The sequence below is a fragment of the Bison bison genome, unplaced genomic scaffold, assembly GCF_000754665.1.
Source record: "Bison bison bison isolate TAMUID 2011002044 unplaced genomic scaffold, Bison_UMD1.0 scf7180017864495, whole genome shotgun sequence".
NCBI classification, from domain to species: Eukaryota; Metazoa; Chordata; class Mammalia; order Artiodactyla; family Bovidae; genus Bison; species Bison bison.
The window spans coordinates 6,457,625-6,478,719 of NW_011495054.1; the positions used below are offsets into that span (position 1 = coordinate 6,457,625).

Consider the following 21,095-nt stretch of genomic DNA (forward strand, 5'->3'; position numbering starts at 1 on the left):
ATCCAGCCTCAACATCTGAAAGTTAACAGTTCACGTACTGTTGAAGCCTGGCTTGGAGAATTTTGAGCATTACTTTGCTAGCGTGTGAGATGAATGCAGTTGTGTGGTAGTTTGCGCGTTCTTTGGCATTGTCTTTCTTTGGGATTGGAATGAAAACTGACCTTTTCCAGTCCTGTGGCTGCTGCTCAGTTTCCCAAATTTGCTGGCATATTGAGTGCAGGACTTTCACAGTATCATCTTTTAGGATTCGAAATAGCTCAGCTGGAATTCTATCACCTCCACTAGCTTTGTTCGTAGCGATGCTTCCTAAGGCCTGCTTGACTTTGGGACTCCAGGATGTCTGGGTCTAGGTGGGTGATCACACCATCGAGATTATTTGGGTCATTAAGATCTTTTTATGTATAGCTCTTCTGTGTATTCTTACCACCTCTTCTTGATAGCAGATCAAGGATATTAGAAATAAATGATATTTCTGTCCTTTATTGTGCCCATCTTTGAATGAAATATTCCCTTGGTATCTCTAATTTTCTTGAAGAGATCATTAGTCTTTCCCATTCTATTGTTTTCCTCTATTTCTTTGCACTGACCACTGAAGAAGGCTTTCTTAACTCTCCTTGCTATTCTTTGGATCTCTGCATTCAAATGGGTATATCATTCCTTTCCTTTGTCTTTTGCTTCTCTCCTCTTCAGAGCTATTTGTAAGGCCTCCTCAGACAACCATTTTGCCTTTTTGCATTTCTTTTTCTGGGGATGGTCTTGACCCCTGCGTCCTGTACAATGTCACGAACCCCTGTCTATAGTTCTTCAGGCATTCTATCACATCTAATCCCTTGAATCTGTTTGTCATTTCCACTATATAATCGTAAGGGATTTGATTTAGGTCATACCTGAATGGTCTAGTGGTTTTCCCTACTTTCTTCAATTTAAGTCTGAATTCTGCAATAAGGAGTTCATGATCTGAGCCACAGTCAGCTCCCAGTCTTGTTTTTGTTGACTGAATAGAGCTTCTCCATCTTTGGCTGCAAAGAATATAATCAATCTGATTTTGGTGTTGACCATCTGGTGATGTCTATGTGTAGAGTCTTCTCTTGTGTTGTTGGAAGAGGGTGTTTGCTATGACCAGTGAGTTCTAAAATTCTGTTAGCCTTTGCCCTGCTTCATTTTGTACTCCCAAGGCCAAACTTGCTTGTTACTCCAAGTATCTCTTGACTTCCTCCTTTTGCATTCCAGTCCCCTATAATGAAAGGGATATCTTTTTTGGGTGTTAGTTCCAGAAGGTCTTATAAATCTTCATAGAACCGTTCAACTTCAGCTACTTCAGCATTAATGGTTGGGGCATAGACTTGGATTACTGTGATACTGAATGGTTTGCCTTGGAAATGAACAAAGATCATTCTGTCATTTTTGAGATTGTACCCAAGTACTGCATTTTGGACTCTTCTGTTGACTATGATGGCTACTCCATTTCTTCTAAGGGATTCTTGCCCACAGTAGTAGATATAATGGTCATCTGAGTTAAATTCACCCATTCCAGTCCATTTTAGTTCGTTGATTCCTCAAATGTTGATGTTCACTCTTGCCATCTCCTGTTTGACCACTTCCAATTTGCCTTGATTCATGGACCTAACATTCCAGGTTCCTATGCAATATTGCTCTTTATAGCATTGGACTTTACTTCCATCACCAGTCACATCCACAGCTGGGTGTTGTTTTTGCTTTGGCTCCCTCTCTTCATTCTTTCTGGAGTTATTTCTCCACTGATCTCCAGTAGCATAATTGGGCACCTATGACCTGGGGAGTTCATCTTTCAGTGTCCTATCTTTTTGCCTTTTCATAATGTTCATGGGGTTTTCAAGGCAAGAATACTGAAGGGGTTTGCCATTCCCCTCTCCAGTGGACCATGTTTTGTCAGAACTCTCCACCATGACCTGTCCACCTTGGGTGGCCCTACACAGCATAGCTCAGGGTGAGTTGGTTTGTGAACCATAATAAGACTTATTTTGGTTAACCTGGTCTAACTTTACAGTTACCTGCATTTGGTATAAAGGTCAAAAGAATCATATAAAGTACATTCCTTATCATCTCTGCACTGTCTTCCTAGAGTAGGTTTGGGTATAAGCAAATAAACTACCCTCAAAATTAAAGAAAGCACAGGGAGGTGCTTGCCTTAAAAAAAGAGAGTAGTTACTCTATAAAAGTTCCATTGTTCCTTTATATAGTAACTTTACATAAAGAGATACATCTGTATTATATTTATGTATTACCTTTTTATCAATTATAAAGTATATCTTCCTTTTGATTTCCTTTTAGACCTACTTCAAACCTGCTCTTCTTTTTTTTGTCTGTGATTCCTGTGGGGACAGAACTCAAGTATCTTCACAGTAATAAGCTGCCTAAAAAATTCTAAACCATCTCACACTGTGTTCCTGGGTCCCTATGCCCATCTGAGTGGTCCCTTTCACCTTCCCTGCCCCTCCATTAATGTTTTCCTGTTGGTTTGTCAAAGGCTGGGGGGAAATACTTATTACATGAGTAATTATGCTATTTTCTCCCCCTGAGCAGCTGGAAAGATTAGGGTGATCAGGTGTCATCTTTAAGTAACACAGGAAATCCAGCAAGCAGAGCTCAGCCAAGGCATGGCAAATGTAAGGGCTCTTAGATTGAGGATTTGTTTGGGGCTTTAAAATCTAGTTTTATTTGCCACAGTTCTCCCCTCTGTACTTAGAAATGTGAAAGCCTGGGGGAAAATAACCAGTACAGTGCACAAACCTTTCATCCTGCGTTTTATGATCTTCTCTCAATAAAATGTATTATTTAAATGAGCAAATAATGTATTTTTTATGGTCCTAAATCAGAGGAGGTAAGAACATTTGGCTGGGCATCGGGAGAGACAATAGGGATAGGGCTAATCAAATTCAAGAGGCATTTCTCGTGCAAGTCCTATATGGAAGGCAACATGAAAGCGGAGGCCAAGGGAGGAGAAATCTGCAGGAAGTAGTGGTGATAAAACCACCAAGGCTCAGCAAGGATGCAGACTGAGAAGACATGTTTTTGACTTAGCAAAAAAAGGAGACTCTGAGAACTTCAGGAGAGCTTCAATAGAATTGTAAAAGGTTAAAAACATATCAATGAGTGGGTCCATAAAGTGCCACCAGCAATGAAGGGCCAACAATGTGCAATAACGGAAAGAGTTTATCCAGTGTGCAGGTCACCTCAATGAGGCTAGAGTACAGGGCTCCCATCCTAAGCCTACCGAACAGCCTTCCCCAGATGATTCTTATGGTTGGAGAATCCTATGGAAGAAAAACAAAAAAATCACAAAAAGGGGTTTTTAAGAAACTTCTCATTTCTTCTGACTTTACTGTCAGATCAATTTATTTGCTTCACAATTGAAATGTTATTGTTCTCAATAGCCAGCAGCAGTAGAGTACTGCCTGAGTTTAAATCCCAGCTTCATCACTTATTACTTGGGCGAGCTACGTAACATTTCTGGGCCCTAGTTTCCTCACTTATAAAATGGGAATAACAGTATCTATTCTGTTGAATTGATACAAAGATTAAATGAGACTTTAGGTAAAGCATTTACCACTGTAGGTGGAACATAAATGCTCAGTAAAACATTAGCTATTTTCTTCACCAGGTTTCTTTAATAAAGTCAACATCTAACCAAAAAAAATTCTAGTAGCCAGTGACAATCATACATCTCTAGACAACCCCCTCAGAGTAACAAATGGAAGTCACTCACAACGTCTGAGAAGCATCTAAACTGGTAGCAACAGCAGAAGCGAGACAGCAAGATAGACTAGTCAGCACCATTTAGCACCCCAGGGGACCCAGAAGAACTATACAAAAAGATCTGCATGACGCAGATAACCACGACTGTGCGATCACTCACCTAGAGTCAGACACCCTGGAGTCCGAAGTCAAGCGGGCCTTAGGAAGCATCACTATGAACAAAGTTAGTGGAGGTGATGGAATTCCAGCTGAGTTATTTCAAATCCTAAAGGATGTGAAAGTGCTACTCACTATGCCAGCAAATTTGGAAAACTCAGCAGTGGCCACAGGACTGAAAAAGGTCAATTTTCATTCCAATCCCAAAGAAAGGCAATGCCAAGAATGTTCAAACTACCGCACAATGGCACTCATTTCACACGCTAGCAAAGTAACACTCAAAATTCTCCAAGCTAGGCTTCAACAGTATGTGAACTGTGAACCTCCAGATGTTCAAGCTTGTTTTAGAAAAGGTAGAGGAACCATAGATCAAATTGCCAACATCTGTTGGATCATAGAAAAAGCAAGAGAATTCCAGAAAAACATCTACTTCTGCTTCACTGAGTATTCTAAAGCCTTTGATTGTGTGGATCACATCAAACAGTGGAAAATTCTTAGAGAGATGGGAATACCAGACCACCTGACCTGCCTCCTCAGAAACCTATAATGCAGGTCAAGAAGCAACAGTGAGACCTGGACATGAACAATGGACTGGCTCCAAATTGGGAAAGGAGTACATCAAGGCTACATACTGTCACCCTGCCTGTATAACTTATATACAGAGTACATCATGCGAAATGCTGGGCTGGATGATTCCACAAGCTGGAATCAAGATTGCCAGGAGAAATATGAATATGATATACAGATGACACCACCCTAGCGGCAGAAAGCGAAGAACTAAAGAGCCTCTTGATGAAAGTGAAAGAGAATGAAAAAGTTGGCTTAAAGCTCAACATTCAAAAAACTAAGATCATGGCATCCAGTTCCATCACTTCGTGGCAAATAGATGGGGAAATAATGGAAACAGTGACAGACTTTATTTTCTTGGGCTCCAAAATCACTGCACATGGTGACTGCAGCCATGAAATTAAAAGATGCTTGCTCCTTGGAAGAAAAGCTATGACCAACCTAGACAGCATATTAAAAAGCAGAGGTATTACTTTGCCAACAACGGTCCATCTAGTCAAGACTATGGTTTTTCCAGTAGTCGTGTATGGACATGAGAGTTGGGCCATAAGAAAGGCTGAGTGCTGAAGAACTGATGCTTTCGAACTGTGGTGTTGGAGAAGAATCTGGAGAGTCCCTTGGACTGCGAGGAGATCAAACCAGTCAATTTTAAAGAAATCAGTCCTGAATATTCATTAGAAGGACTGATGCTGAAACTGAGGCTCCAGTACTTTGGCCGCCTGACGTGAAGAACTGACTCACTGGAAAAGACCCTGATGCTGGGAAAGATCGAAGACGGGAGGACAAGGGGAAGACAGAGGATGAGATGGTTGGATGGCATCACTGACTCAACAGACATGAGTTTAAGCAAGCTCCAGGAGATGGGGAAGGACAGGGAAGCCTGGCATGCTGAAGTCCATGAGGTTGCGGAGTCGGACATGACTGACTGACTGAACAACGGTACCAGCTGGCTGTGCCCTAATGAATTCCCTGTATTTTCATCAAGCAATCCATGTCCAAATAAGTAATCGGTCAGTTCTTCATTCAGCTATGCCTTGTTTACATTAAGGCAAGAACCCAGGAAGTCACTCTAGCAGCTTTACTCACTGGCCACTGCCAGTTTTGCTTCTGCTGCCGTGAAAAGGACTGTCTTGGCTGCACTGGGTCATCACCCCCATCACCACCCGAGCTCCGCCTCCTGCCAGGTCAGTGGCGGCACTGGCTTCTCACGGAGTGCAAAACGGGCTGTGAACCGTGCGTGTGAATGATCTGGGTTGCACGCTTCTTATGAGAATCATCCAGAAACCACCCTCAGCCCCCTCACTCTGCCAAAGTCTGTGGGAAAACTGTCCTCTATGAAACTGGCCCCTGGTGCCAAAAAGGCTAGGGACACTGGATTTAAACTATAAAAATGTACACAGTATGTAAGTACATGCCAAATAAAACGTCATTTGAACTAACGAAAGGAGTTTCAGAGTTGTGAGTCTGAAGTTTTGTTTTTTTTTAATTGTAAAAACTTCTGAAATGTTATTATATACTCAAAAAGAAAAAACCAAAAATTTGTCTATACAAAAAATATAGGATTATGCTGATGAGGTTCTAAGCTGCTCTGGCTTGACTGATGCTTCCTAAGGGTGGCTAGGAACCTAGGGTTCTCAGCAGAAGTCTCAATGAGTAAAACATTTTATCAACTGATACTGGAATTATCAACAGTATTTTACTTGTTCTACTCAATGCTGAGATAAAGCCTGGAAGTATGTAATTTTACCAAATACTCATTAAAATCCAAACATAGTACTGGGTAATTCAAAATCCTTAAGCTTGATTATTTCCTTTAACACTGCTGCTCCCTTTCAAGTTCTCAATTTAAAATTTTCCAGGCAGCTTTCATTTTTAAATTTATCCACCACAAAACTATCAGTTATACAACCACTAAGATTTCTCTAAAGTAAGAATAGTGAAAAGAAGGGAGTTGAGTATCTAGCTTCCTTATCTTTGTATTTCTATGGCTGTCTGCTAGGATGGGAACTTCAAGAAGATCCAGTCTCAGCATTCCTAAGGTTAGCAGAGAGAATACTTGGTCAATGCAACCGTGCACAATTCTCCTAATAGTAGCCTGAACCTTATAAAATTACATGCATATGTCAAAAAAGTTGACTATCTACTGGCAATATCATATATGGTCAACATAGGTCAATGCATTTTTTTTTTTAATTAAGAAGAACATTCTGTCCCTCTGAGACACTGCAGAATCACTGTCAAGGACTCTCTCCTTAACTCTCTCAATAAGTATACTTAATGTGAATCATTTTTCCCCCAGAACCAGAATTTAAGCGATTAGTTTTCACTTATTTGCATTAAAATGCCAAAGACATAAGCAAAACCAAGAAGTGTTTTAACAGCCAACCAAAGAATAAATATCAGAATTATCCTGTTCAACTCAATTCCTGTCAAAGTCATGTTTCTCTTCAAAGAAGCAATAAATTCTGGTCCCAACACCCAGAACAATGTGTCTTGCACCTCCAACAGAAATCAATCCCATTTTGAGAGCATCTTACCTGAAACTACCATAGACTATAAGTAGAATGGAAATCAGAAAAGTAGACACTTGACTGGAATCCACCAGGGAATAGGCCCTAGAGAAACAAGAGGGAAAAAAATTTAATCACATGGCAGCAAACTCATGGAGTTTACAGTCTAATGGAGTTCTATAAACTCCACTAAGTTTTATTTTTATCTAAGAAGGAAAAAAAGTATAAATTGGCACGAACAAATATTAATTGAAACACAGATCTGGTACAGATTCACAGTTTTCATTAGTTGGCCTCCACTGGGTGTTCAATGGTATCAATGCAAAACCCGTCTCAGTAATAATACACACACGTGCTTCCACTCCCAAGTACCAAAATATCTGCCAACTCTGTACTTGTGAATTAGCAGTAGTATCTTAGTGATTTTACTCAGTAATAAAGTAAAGCCATGTCTCTCCTGGATTCTACTTTCGTTTTTTTTTTTTAACTGTCTATTGGTTCTCTTCATGTGGATATCCCACAGAAGGTTCTTGAAAGTCAACAGGTTGAAAACTACAGTCATTGCTCTTCCCTTCATACCTGACCCTCTCAGGGCATATCATGATTCCTTTGGCATTCTTGACACCCTCTTCCCTTCCTTTCCATATTATGATGACAGTCAGAAAGTCCCACAACTTCCACTTGCCCAAATAACCTCCCCTTCACGGATCACAGCCTTGTGACGAAGGGGCTTGTGTAACTCAGTGAAGCTAAGAGCCATGCTATGCAGGGCCACCCAAGATGGACGGGTCATAGTAAAGAGTACCGACAAAACGTGGTCCACTGGAGGAGAGAATGGCAACCCACTCCACAGTATTCTTGCCAAGAGAACTCCAAAATTATATGAAAAGGCAAAAAGATATGACACCAGAAGATGAGCCCCCCAGGTCGGAAGGTGTCCAATATACTACTGGGAAGAGCAGAAGGTAATTACTAATAGCTCCAGAAAGAATGAAGCAGCTGGGCCAAAACGCAAACGATGCTCAGTTGTGCATGTGTCTGGTGGTGAAAGTAAAGTCCAGTGCTGCAAAGAACAATATTGCCTAGGACATCAATTTGAGCAAACTCCAGGAGACAATGAAGGACAGGGAAGCCTGGCATGCTGTAGTCCATGGTGTCACAAAGAGTTGGACACAACTTAGCAAGTGAATAACAAAAACCAATACCCTATTTCTCTTAACTTTACTGCCAATTCCTTAGCTCCCTTCTATGGCTTGACTATCCGAAGTAAAAAAAAAAATTTGGGGGCACACCGTGTGGCATGCAGGATCTTAGTTCCCTGACCAGGAGTCAAAGCCGGACGCCCTGCAGTAAAAGCTCGGGGTCCTAACCACTGGACTGCCAGGCAAGTCCCAGTGTTTTCAAGTCTGTCTTCTGAAATTCACCCTTCCGAGTGAATCCTTAGGGATTTTCCCAGAACAAATTTTTCCTCTTTTCATTCATCAAATATTTAATGATGATTCTGTGCCTGGCACTCTGCCAGCCCCCAGGGATGGAATAAAAAATGAGGTTGTCTTGGTCCTGTCTCTTAATGTCTTCCTAAAGGAATTTAAAAATTAAAGTTTGGGCTAAAGGAATGAAAACGAAAAGCTAATATAAGCAAGTGAATGTAACTGCTGAAAATGTTATAAAGGGGAGGAAGACAAGTACAGGATACCCTGAGATGTGTAACAGGTGGAGCCTACTGAACTGGGGGTGGGGGGCTTCCTTAGGGTGGTAGATGAATGAGAGAGACACAAGACTCAATAAAACAGGATTTGGTGACTGTTCAGGAGAGAGGACCCCAGGTTTCTGCTAAGCAGCTGGTAGATGGCCGTACCATCTGGCAAAAAAGGCAACAACAACAGAAGGAGCAGAGTCGAAGTTCCCAATGTGCCAAGGAGCAGCTGGCTCCCTGGGTCCAGAGTTCAGAAGCAGCTCTACGCTAAGGACACAGACCGGGAGCTCACGACCCTCCACATGGAAACTGAAGCCACGGGTTGCATGAGAGGAGGACCCAGTATGAAAGCCCGAAAAGCCAGAAATCTAAAGATCAGGAAGAAGACCCAGGATAGCAAGGTGAAGTGTTTGCAAAGAGGCAGCAGGATCAGATGAGATGGTGCCTGAACCTAAAACTGTTCTACCCCTGACCGCAGCTGACCAGTTATTTAACCTAAGCTTTAGCTAGTTCCCACCTATAAAATGAGGATAATGACAACACCTCCCTCAAAGAGCTGTCAAAGGATTAAATGAGGCTTTCCCTGGTGGCTCAGTGGTAAAGAATCCGCCTGCCCATGCAGGAGATGTGGGTTCGATCCCTGGTCTGGGAAGATCCCACGTGCTATGTGGCAATTAAGCTTGCTCCACAACTACTGAGCCTGCACTCTAGATCCTGCAAGACACAGCTGATGAAGCCCTGCGCCCTAGAGCCTGAGCTCTGCAACGAGAAGCCACTGCAATGAGAAGTCCGCCCACCGCAACCCAGAGCAGGCTCTGCATGCCACAACCAGAGGAAGCCCGCACAGCAACCAAGACCCTGCGCAGCCCAAAATAAATAGATAAATAAAATTTTACAGAATTAAGATTTAGACAAAGCTCTACATTAGTAAAACAAATTGCTTAAAAAAAGAATGAAATGAGAATTCACACACAGAGCTGAACCCAGTAATTACTCAATGTTCACTGCTTGTATTAGGAGGTAGAGGTCATGAGTGCTGAAGGTGGCTGAGTTGTCAAGTAAGATGAAAACTGCAGAGTCACTGGGTTTATTTAATGTGTGAGTCACTGATGACTTTAGCAAGAACAGTTTTAATGGAGTGAGCCGTGGGGACAGGAGTCAGGCTGGAACTGGCTGCGAAGTTAAGGTAAGGAAACGGAGATAGCTTTTTGAAAAGTACAGTTCCAACGGAGACAGCAGCTAGAGGGGAATGAATGTAAGGTAAGGGAAGTCTTAATTTATTTTTAAAGACAGGAGATACTCAACCTTTCTTGTATGCTGACTGGAAATTATACCAGTGAAGAGGAAAGACGGATGAACACAGAGAAGGATAAGTTTCCTTTAACCTTTCTAAAAAAACCCAGGACATAAAATGAAATTTCACAGTAAGACACTGTGGCCTGTACTGTCAAATCTTTCATCTTTAGTTATTAAAGATATATGCTGAAGTAGCTCTGGGTAAAATGATATAAGGCTTGCATTAAAATATTCCAGGAATAAGAAAAGGTAGGAAGGATTTTTTTTTTTTTTAAGGTGAAATTGTTTTTAATTATTGAAACTAGAATGACAGGTATATGGAGGTTCCTTATACTCTTCTGCTTTTGCATATTTTCTGAAAACCTCCACACACACACACAAAAGGAAAATTTCTCTTTTTTACAGCAGTCTTTGAGAAGGTGAGACAATGAAAAGCATGAGAGGTGAATGAATACAGCCATTTATTTTCTGGGTCGTGAGTTCTGTCCCACAGTGGGCACCCACAATTTCCTAAAATTTCAGTCAGCAAAGGGGATGCAGATGCAGGAGACAGTGGACGGCCACTCCAGCCCCTTCGCTAGCTTCTGTCCAGCTATCAGCTTACCCACTAAGAGATACCTGCAATAGGACATTTCCTATACTAGGAAAACGGATTTCAATTTCCCTTTACTCTAAAGTTATCTCATGCTCTGCCATAATCTTTGCACACATCTTTCAAAATTCTCAAAACAAATGACCTCTCTTTAGAGGGAGTGTTTTCTAGAAGTTAAAAAATACCTTCGGGGGGAACAGGAATCAAAACTGTGTATAGTACACACTGACAAGTCTCACTCCCACCTAGCCTCCTCCCCATATCCTCTTTACATGACCAGTTTTATGAGTTTCTTCAGTAGCCTTCTAAAACATATAAACATACTACTTCTTACCATTTCTTCACACACAAGACAGGCCGTTAAATACACTGCTCTGTACTCCTCCACCTTCCCCTTTACCATATAGCCTAGAGATCGTCCCCTATCAGTACACAGAGATCTTTATTTTTATTTTCTTTAAACATCTGCATAGTATTCCACTGTGTGGACATACCACATTTTTTTTCCAAAAAGCAAAAATCCCTTTTGTTTCTAAAAATTCTGCTACAATTCTGTTATAAAGAGCTTTGTAAGTTATACTCACAGTCACACACAAGAAATAACACATCTCCAGAGAATAAAGTTCCTGAAAATAAGGTTGTAGGATGGAGGAGGAAATGCAGCATGATAAATGTGGAGGAAATGCAGCGTGATAAATGTGGTTAAGCTGCTCACCAGAGAGGTTTTATCATTTTGCACTATGACCATAACAAACCAGCGTCTCTGTTTTCCAAAGTCTTATCAACAGTGAGTGTTGTCCAACTTTTGAATTTTTTTTAGCCAATCTAACAGATGAAGATTCATATTTCAATATGGTTTTCATTTGCGTTAATTACTTTTGTGATGTAATTAATTTCAAAGTAAATTAAAGTGAGATTGAGTAGCTTTTCATATGATTAAAAGCCTGGTCTATAAAGCATGAAATGAGCGTGTGTGTGTGTGTGTGTGTGAGCGAGTGAAATGAGTGTGTGTGTGTGTGTAGGAGAAGGACTTGACTTTTCTTTTGCTAGTGTTTTACTTGAAACTTGACTTTTTCGTACCCTTCACATTCTGAAGCATACTGTCATTCCCTAAAAGGTAGATTAAACGTTTAAACTTGCCAAACTCCTCGTCTTAAGTCTGATACTATTGTTTCCTTGCTACAACTGTCAAATAAACACAGACTCTCCAGAGACATCACTTAAGACTTCTATAAGTCTGGGTTGAAGTTTTGTTAAAGCAGCCTTCCCTCCTCCACAGATCCCCTGTGCTCTGCTCTGCGTGACTAACTATACTGAGTCACTGATGTTCTTCACGATCTACTTTTCAAGGTGAAGTCTTGGCCATGTGCAAAATATCTTATGAAGAGGCTGATGAGCACTACCAGTTCTCATCTCCATCTCCTGGCCCTGCACACTAACCACCAGAGAGCTAAATGCATGGTTTCATTTAATGCTTTCTTCTATACTGGACCATTTTATTTTCCAAATAAATCTGTACTAAGGAAATCCGGTTAAAGCTGCCTCGTAATATAGTTCATGGCATAATTTATAATAAAACTTTAAAAAAACTTTTAACAACTTTGCAAACTGTACCAAATTTCACATAATTAGGAGTTATGATTTATTCCACAGTGTTATTTGAAATTTCATATACTTTCAACTCAACCTACCACTCTGGCAGTTTTACAAAAAGTATTATAAAATAGAGAACATGAATTAAAATCAAAGCCCGGTGGTCCACCTTACTTTACAGCCTATCCTACACTTCAGACCCCACAAAGCGCCAACAGGCGTGTATCATTTCTCGGGCCCTCCAACAAGGTGTCTGTTTGCAGCAACTCTGGACTCACTTTAAAAAGACAGGAATTACTCTACACTCTGAAGTAAAAGGAATTCCGACAGAAATGCAAACAGGAACTAAATACATGCATTTGAGACACACTGCAATCAGGTTAGCCAAATGTACTAAAAACAGACTCAAAGACTGGCCAAATGAGGTAGGAGTATTGGTCAGCTGTTGAGCTGCAATATTTTATATGGTTATTACAAAAACCATTAATTTAACTGCATTCCCCCAAGCCTTAATAGACAAAGACAAAGAACTACCAGAAAGTTCTCGCATATGTAAGGTTATATTCCACACCCTAAGATTTTTAGAACCATACTGGATTTTAGTAGCTGCTCTACAGTCAAGCATCTATTTCTAGCTGCTTTACCAGCAAGTGCTTAGACACATATCCTGCTAAAAATCATGCCAAACCGAGACACAGAGTGTACTGTTCTATAGCGTGTCCTGTGTCAGCCTTGCAGCTATACAATGAAAGCATTCTTGTCCACCCAACAAACCAAGTCACTACTATTCCAACCCTGCACAATGACTGAGAATAGCACTTGGCAAATTTTTTGGTCTTGAGACCATCTACACTCGTAAAATTAAGGACCCTGAGAACTTCTGTTCCTACAGGTTACATCTACTGGTATTTATGCCACTAGAAATCAAAAGTGAGAAAAGTTTTAAATGTTTATTTACTATTTCATTTAAATATAATAAAACCATTACAACACGAGCACATAAATTACATTTCTAAAGGAAATATAACAGTTTTCCAAAACAAAAAATTTAGATGAGGGGCATCCTTTTAAGTTTTCAAAAACCTCTTTAACGTCTGACTTAAGTAGAAGTCAGCCAGATTCTGATAATTGCTTCTGCATTCAATCTGTTGCTGTATGTTACTTTAGTTGAACTTTATGGGGGGAAAAATCTGGCCTCACAGAGATGGGTAGCTAGAAAAGGGAAGAACATTGGAATAATCTTTTCAGATAACTAAGGATACTCTTCTTTGATACTACCCTAAAATTCAACAAGTCGTCATTTCTTACAGGTTACCTGAAATGTGAAATCTGAAACCTTGTCTGTGAATTAAAAAAAAAAAATTATTACATTAAAATCTCATGGACTATGCTATCAAATGGTTCTTTTATCCATGGGTGATGTAACATCACACACTAGTCACTAAGTCGCACAGCTCCTCCAGATGTTGTCACATTTCATTACAAAATATCTGAAAAACCTCATTTGTTAATTTCACTCTTGAGGCTAATGATAATGGGGGCAAAATTTCCAAAATGCCTTATTTCCATGCAAATTTTATCACTGGCAAAAATAACTTTTTCCCTCCTTGAAGTGACAGGCTCACTTTATTCATTTGTGAGAAACTGTCAGCCACACACTAAAGTGTGAATAACTCCATAGTTTGTCTACTATTTATTCTTCAAGTAAAAATGGTGTCCCAAGAAAACAGAAGCTAGTTCAGCTAGCATTTTAGATGACCACACAAGTTTTTTTGTCTTTTTTTTTTTTTAAGAGAACTAATAGTACTTTTATTATATAGCTGAAGTGCTTAACAGTAACATTTGGGGTTTTGTTTGTTTGTTTGTTTTGCTTTAAACTGAAGTATGTAGTTGACTTACAATATACTAGTTTCAGGTTTGTACAGATTACACATCATACAAAGTTATAAAATACTGACTACCTTCCCTACACTGGATATTACAGCTCTGTGACTTATTAACTGCTGGTTTGTACCTCTTAATTCCCTTCACCGATTTTGCCTCTTTCTCCCTGTGCTAACCACTAGTTCGTTTCCTGTATCTGTTTTGTTCTATTTGTTTGTTTGGTTCTTTATATTCCACATATGGTATTCATCTTTTTCTGTCTGATATATTTTACTAAGCAAAACACCCTCTAGCAGCTCCATCCTTATTGTCACAAATGGCAAGATTCCATTCTTTTTATGGTTTAGTAATATTCCATAGTGTGTGGGTATGTATGTATACACAGGTCCCCTCTATCCATTCATCTATCAATGGGCACTTAGGTTACTTCCACATCTTGGCTATTGTTAATAAGGCTGCTACGAGCTGTGAGCATTAGGGTGCATTACTTTCTCAAATTAGTTTTTTTGTTTTCTTTGGATAAAGAGCCAGAAATGGAACTGCTGGTTCATATGGCAGTTCTGATTCTTTGAGGAACTTCCATACTGTTCTCCATGGTGGCCGCATGGATCTACACTCCCACCAGCAGTGCTGGAGGGTTCCTTTTGCTCTACATCCTCGCCAACTCTCGTTACTTCTTGTCTTTCTGACGACAGTGATGCTGACAGGGGTGAGTGGTATCTCACCGTGGTTTTGATTTATATTTTCCTGATGATCAGTCTCAATGGGCATCTTCTCATGTGCCTGTTGACCATCTGTATATCTTTTTTGGAAAAGAAGGTCCTCTGCCCATTTTTTTTAATAAGGGGAAATTTTGCATTTTATTAGAGAGAAACAAGTGTGCTCAAGTGCTGAGATTTAATAAAAGCAATTTTCACTGCTTCACCGTAAGTGAAACTTTTCTTTTTTTAAAGCAGTATGTGCATGGTGGTGAAGAATACAATGATTACTAGTTCAGCTTGATTTGTGTTACAGCATCGCAGTGACTTTTTTTCTTTTTTAACCCACCACTGCTTTTCACTGTAAGAAAAAAAAAAAGTCAAAATGAAAAAGACAAATTAAAAAAAAAACCAGCATTATGAAAACAGTCTAACCCTGTAGATTCCCTGATATGGTCTGAGTAAACCCCCATGACCCACTGGTCACAATCTGAGAACTGCTGGCTATATAAACTACTGCTTTTTCTCACATGCGGTTGTAACAGATCACAAGGCAGCAGGGCAGCTACGATTTGTTTCTGCAAAACGCCCAACTTCAAATACAATATGCAAAATATGACTTACATTCCAGGCGTAAGAAATGGTACAATCTTTCCCTAATCGGTGAAATACACTGAAACAGAAATCTGTATTTTTATCTTAAATATTGTCTATCACAATGTTCACAGGAATGGTCTTTCACATTTTTTTCTTATTTTCAGGGGAAAAAAAGCCAAGCATGTATTCTAAACATAGTAATGGAATAAGTATCTTATCAGATGAAATTTAACAAATCTTCATGTGTAAGACACAAAACAAAGAACTAGTGGAGGTGATGGAATTCCAGTTGAGCTACTGCAAATTCCAAAAGATGATGCTGTGAAAGTGCTGCACTCAACATGCCACCAAATCTGGAAAACTCAGCAGTGGCCACAGGACTGGAAAAGGTCAGTTTTCATTCCAAAGAAAGGCAATGCCAAAGAATGCTCAAACTACTGCATAACTGCACTCATCTCACACGCTAGCAAAGTAATGCTCAAAATTCTCCAAGCCAGGCTTCAACAGTACATGAACCAAGAACTTCCAGATGTTCAAGCTGGATTTAGAAAAGGCAGAGGAACCAGAGATTAAATTGCCAACAACCCACTGGATCATCGAAAAAGCAAGAGAGTTCCAAAAAAAATCTACTTCTGCTTTATTGATTATGCCAAAGCCTTTGACTGTGTGGATCACAACAAATTGTGGAAAATTCTTAAAGAGACGGGGATATGAGAGCACCTTACCTGCCTCCTGAGAAATCTGTATGCAGGTTAAGAAGTAACAGTTAGAACTGGACATGGAACAAACTGGTTCCAAAGAGGGAAAGTCATACGTCAAGGTTGGATATTGTCACCCTGCTTATTTAACTCATAAGCAGAGTACATCATGCAAAATGCTGGGCTGGATGAAGCACAATCATGGAATCAAGACTGCCAGGAGAAATATCAATAACCTCAGATATGCAGATGACACCATCCTTATGGCAGAAAGTGAAGAGGAACTAAAGAGCCTCTTGATGAAAGTGAAAGAGGAGAGTAAAAAAAGTTGGCTTAAAATTCAACATTCAGAAAACTAAGATCATGGCATCCAGTCCCATCACTTCATGACAAACAGATGAGGAAATAATGGAAACAGTGACAGACTTTATTTTCTTGGGCTCCAAAATCACTGCAGATGGTGACTGCAGCCATGAAATTAAAAGATGCTTGCTCCTTGGAAGAAAAGCTATGACCAACCTGGACAGCATATTAAAAAGCAGAGACACTAATTTGCCAACAAAGGTCCATCTAGTCAAGGCTATGGTTTTTCCAGTAGTTGTGTATGGATGTGACACTTGGACTATAAAGAAAGCTGAGCACCAAAGAATTGATGCTTTTGAACAGTAGTGTTGGAAACTGTTCAGAGTCCCTTGGACTGCAAGGAGATCAAACCAGTCAATCCTAAAGGAAATCAGTCCTGAATATTCATTGGAAGGACTGATGCTGAAGCTGAAACTCCAATACTTTGGCCACCTGATGCGAAGAACTGACTCACTGGAAAAGACCCTGATGCTGGGAAAGACTGAAGGCGGGAGGAGAAGGGGATGACAGAGAATGAGATGGTTGGATGGCTGGCATCGCTGACTCGATGGACATGAGTCTGAGCGAGCTCCCGGAGTTAGTGATGGACTCTGGAGAGAAGCCCGGCATGCTGCAGTGCACGGGGTCGCAAACAGTGGGATGCAACTGAACTGAACTGAAGATACAGAAAATAAGACAGTCATTTAAGACAGTTACAATCTAGTAAAGAGACACTGAACAAGGCAAGGTGGAAGAATGTAACATTTAACAGAGAAACTTGGAAAGTTTCCAAAAGAGGGTGGGATGGGGTTTGGGGAGATTGGAATTCAAATATGATCTGTATTTTTTTAGCTGTCCTTTCAGATGAATTAAGGTATGGAAGTTAGCTGCTGTTTCCTATGTGAAAAGCAGTATTAGTAACCAGAATAGCAGCATTTACCTGCAACAGTGTTTAGTGCTGAATCAAGATTCTCAATTGATGTGATGTGACTAAATAAATTTTAAAATATATATATGTAACTGCAATGTTGTTGATACTTAGTTTTAGAAAAACTTCATCTTTAATTGTGGCTCTTTGAAATAAAATTCTACTATACAGGAATGTTATATTTAATCATAAAATATAAGCTTCTAGCATTTGGTTAAAAATAAAAAAGTATAGCCAAATAAGAAATGACAAAAACTTCTTTGTCCTTTTCTTAACATGTACACCACAATGTTTAAAATTTAAACACAATTTTAAAAAAACTTAGTGTTATTTTAAAAATTCAAATAATAAAGAAATGTGAAATATTGAGTCCCATTTTTAACAAAAGGAGGATTATGTGATATATTGGTCTTCAGCATGCTTCTTCCTGTAACAGTTTTCCAAGCTGATCTTTTAAATTTCTTCACAGCAGAGTGAATTATATGCGCATGTTTACAGCAGCTTTATCCAAAACTGACAAAAACTGGAAACAATCCAGACACCATCAACTAGTGAAAGCAGAAACCGCTTTATACAGTGGAGAAGTACTCAGCAATGAAAAGCCACCAACTCTTGAGCGATCCACTATGGATCAATCTCTAATGCATTGTGTTTAGTGAAAGAATCCAGACTCAAAGCACTACAAATATACCCCATTTATATGACATTCTAGAAAAAAATCTCATGGGAGAAAAGAGACTAACTTCCAGGGGCTGGGAGGAAGGGATGATTACAAGGGCATAAGGGAACTTTTGGGGGCAATGGAAACATTCTATTTCTTGACTATGATGGTTGGGCCAAGAGTGTGTGTTGTGAAAATCCACAGAACTCTACAGCTACAAAAAAGTGAATTTTACTGTTTGTAAATTGTACCTTAAGAAATCTGACTTTAAGGAAAGTAGGGGGAAAAGGGACTGGTCGATGTATTAAGAATAGATTACAGAAAAAATCTAAGGGTTCGTCAACAGATGAATGGATAAAGAAAATGTGGAAAATATATATTTTATATAAAAAAATATAAACAAAATGACTGCTCAAACACAGAATGAAATTTTGTCATTGGTAAGAACAACATGAATGGAGCTGTATTATGCTAAGTGCAGTAAGTCAGACAGAGAAAGATAAATACTGTAATGATATGTAAATGCATATGTGGAATCAAAAAAATACAGCTAGTGAATAAAATATAAGAAAAAAGAAGCACAGATACAGAGAACAAACTAGTGGTTAACAGGAGGGAGAGGGACGGGGGAAGGAGAAGATGGTAGAGGATTACGAGGTACAAACTACTATGTGTAAAGTAAATAAGCTCCAAGGCTACACAGTGCAACCCAGGGAATACAGTCAATTTACAGTAATTACAAGTGGAATGTAACCTTCAGAACTGTGAATCACTATGTTGTACACCTAAAACTTACATAAATTTGTATATCAACTATACGAAAATAAAATACATATTAACCTGGAGAGTGGGGGAACAGATTCTAGTGGGGTAAGGCAGAAGCAGAGAGAATGGGCTACTGTGGTAATCCAGGCACGAGGCGACAGAAGGTGGCTGGCACAAGGGAAAGTCATGGTAGTGATGAGAAGTGATCTGATTCCGGTTCTATATTGAAGACAAGCTCTGCCGAATTTCCTGGTAAGAGAGAGCATGGACCAGGAGAGAAAGAGGAGCAAAGGATTTGATTACTATGGTTTCAGCCCAGTCAAGTGGAAAGATGGAGCCACCATCAAGGCAGATGGGAAGGCTACAGATGGAACAATGTGTGTCCGCGGAGGTAGGCAAGGGAGTTGGGAGCGGGGTCAGGAACTCAGTTCTAAGTTCTAGTCTGCTATAAAAATACATAATGCCATTATTAAACTCATGGTTTGTTTTTTTCTGTAAACACCACTGCGCTCTCCATTTCAGTCGGAAGTCCTACTATGTAGACTTTGTTGTGACTCTAGAGGGAAGCCCAGCCACCACACAGTTCTGCTCACTGCAGCTGGAAGAATTTACCCATTCTCTCCCCAAGTTAAGCCTGCTTCTCTTACAAAAGGGCAAAATGGGTTCACGACCTTTGGCCCCTTTAATCAGGTTCCACTCATACCCGTGTACAAGAAATTCCTCCATGTTCCTATTTCTGTATTTCACTCCTTATGTTAAATGTTTACCCCACCAGTTTATGTGGAGGAGAGGTTGTATCCTTCGGGAGTTCATATCTGAATCACTTATAATTCTCATACAGCTTCTCCTTCCTATCATGCAGTTTTTCATTTCCACTAATAAAGTGCATGCTTAATAGAAACAAAAACAGCTTCTCATTTCTGCTATCTCTTAGCAGTTCCTCTGAAGTTGTGTAGCTCCCAATCCTTTCTGCAGGGGCTCTCTATTTTCTCCTTTACATTGACTATCATTTTAACCTGAGAGTTGAAAAGACAGAAAAAGCTACTATAGATTCCTACTGAAAGGTTTCTCCTCTGAAGGGATGCCAGTCCTGTCTCTGATGGTAGCACTGTCACCCAGAAACCAAAATCCTCAGCTGACATAACATTTCCAGGCTAATCTCATTCCTAGGAAACTACTTGGCACAGTTCAATCCATAAAAACCAGCAGGACACTCGCCTTTATACCGCCAACAATCTTAGCTCTCAGACTGTAAACTGCTGATCGTAACTACAGCTGCTTGGGGTCACTGACCATTTAGTACGTGTAGGGTGCTGTGCTGTGTGTTTTAAATAAATCAGTCCACATGACACTCAAAATAATTCTGTGACGAAGTTATCATTACTGTTAATCCTATTTTACACGTGCCACATTAGCCTTCAATTCACAGTAACATTCATAAAAACAGGAGGTATTACGTCAACCTTAGAAATAAAATAAGCATCAAGTACTTAAAATTTGGTTTGAATGTCCAATATTTAGGCCATATACTAAGGAGTAGAGTATGGCATTTAATTAATCCCCAAAGGATCATTAAAGATCTAACACTGCCTTAGACTATTATTTCCTGGCTCTAATGTTTGAAAGAAAAAAGAAAAACAGAGGTATGCCCCCTCTTAGAGAAAACGGGTTGTTTGAAAATGTCAAGTTGCTCTCACAGCAGTTCAGGGCTCACTATACTGTACAGGCATCTTGTTTGCACACTGTTGCTTAATATAAGAGATCTGACTGCAAGAAGACTCTTCAAAAAACACGGGCTTGGGACAGATGTTTTACTGAGCCCTTCCAAAGTATAAGGGGTACTTCATGCACTACATCAGCCCTGTGGCAATATGGTGATAACTCTCAGCTCGTGACCTCAAGACTACCATCTAGGTGGGAAGAGAAAACACACACAAACAACTCTAAGTGACCCAGCAAGAGAGCTAAAGTCCAGTAAAAGGAGCAACACACGAGTGACAGGAGAGGAGGAAGAGGCTGCTTCTGACCAGAGTTAACTTAGCCTCTTGTAAAGAGGCAGAAGAACATTCAGAAGCAAAGGCTACAAGAGGAATGTGGCAAAACGACAAGGAAGTGTGGGGTGTGCTAAGTACTTGGAGGTAACCGGAGCACAAGGACCAGAGGCGAAACAGAGGAAAACAAGACCAGGTAGGCTGTGGGCAGACAGGCAACAGGCCTGAAAAAAGGGGCAGTGACCAGGAGACCACCTAGACAGGAAAGACTATTTCAATCATTTTAAGAGGTAGAAGACAGGCAGAATGGCCAGCACTTGGCAGCTGACTTGATACAGTGCAGTAAGAGAGAAACAGGAGCAAAGCAGGTAAGTAAGAGGGTGGTA

General features: G+C 40.1%; 1 protein-coding gene across 2 annotated transcripts in view; it reads right to left on the bottom strand.

Moving 5' to 3' along the window:
• SPPL3 (signal peptide peptidase like 3) overlaps positions 1 to 21,095 on the bottom strand; it is a 96,004-nt gene that overhangs the window by 23,791 nt on the left and 51,118 nt on the right. For both annotated transcript variants that reach the window (XM_010828638.1, XM_010828639.1), the window contains one exon: positions 6,996 to 7,073. In XM_010828638.1, the coding sequence (XP_010826940.1) occupies positions 6,996 to 7,073 (78 nt within the window). The remainder of the gene's footprint in view (positions 1 to 6,995; positions 7,074 to 21,095) is intronic.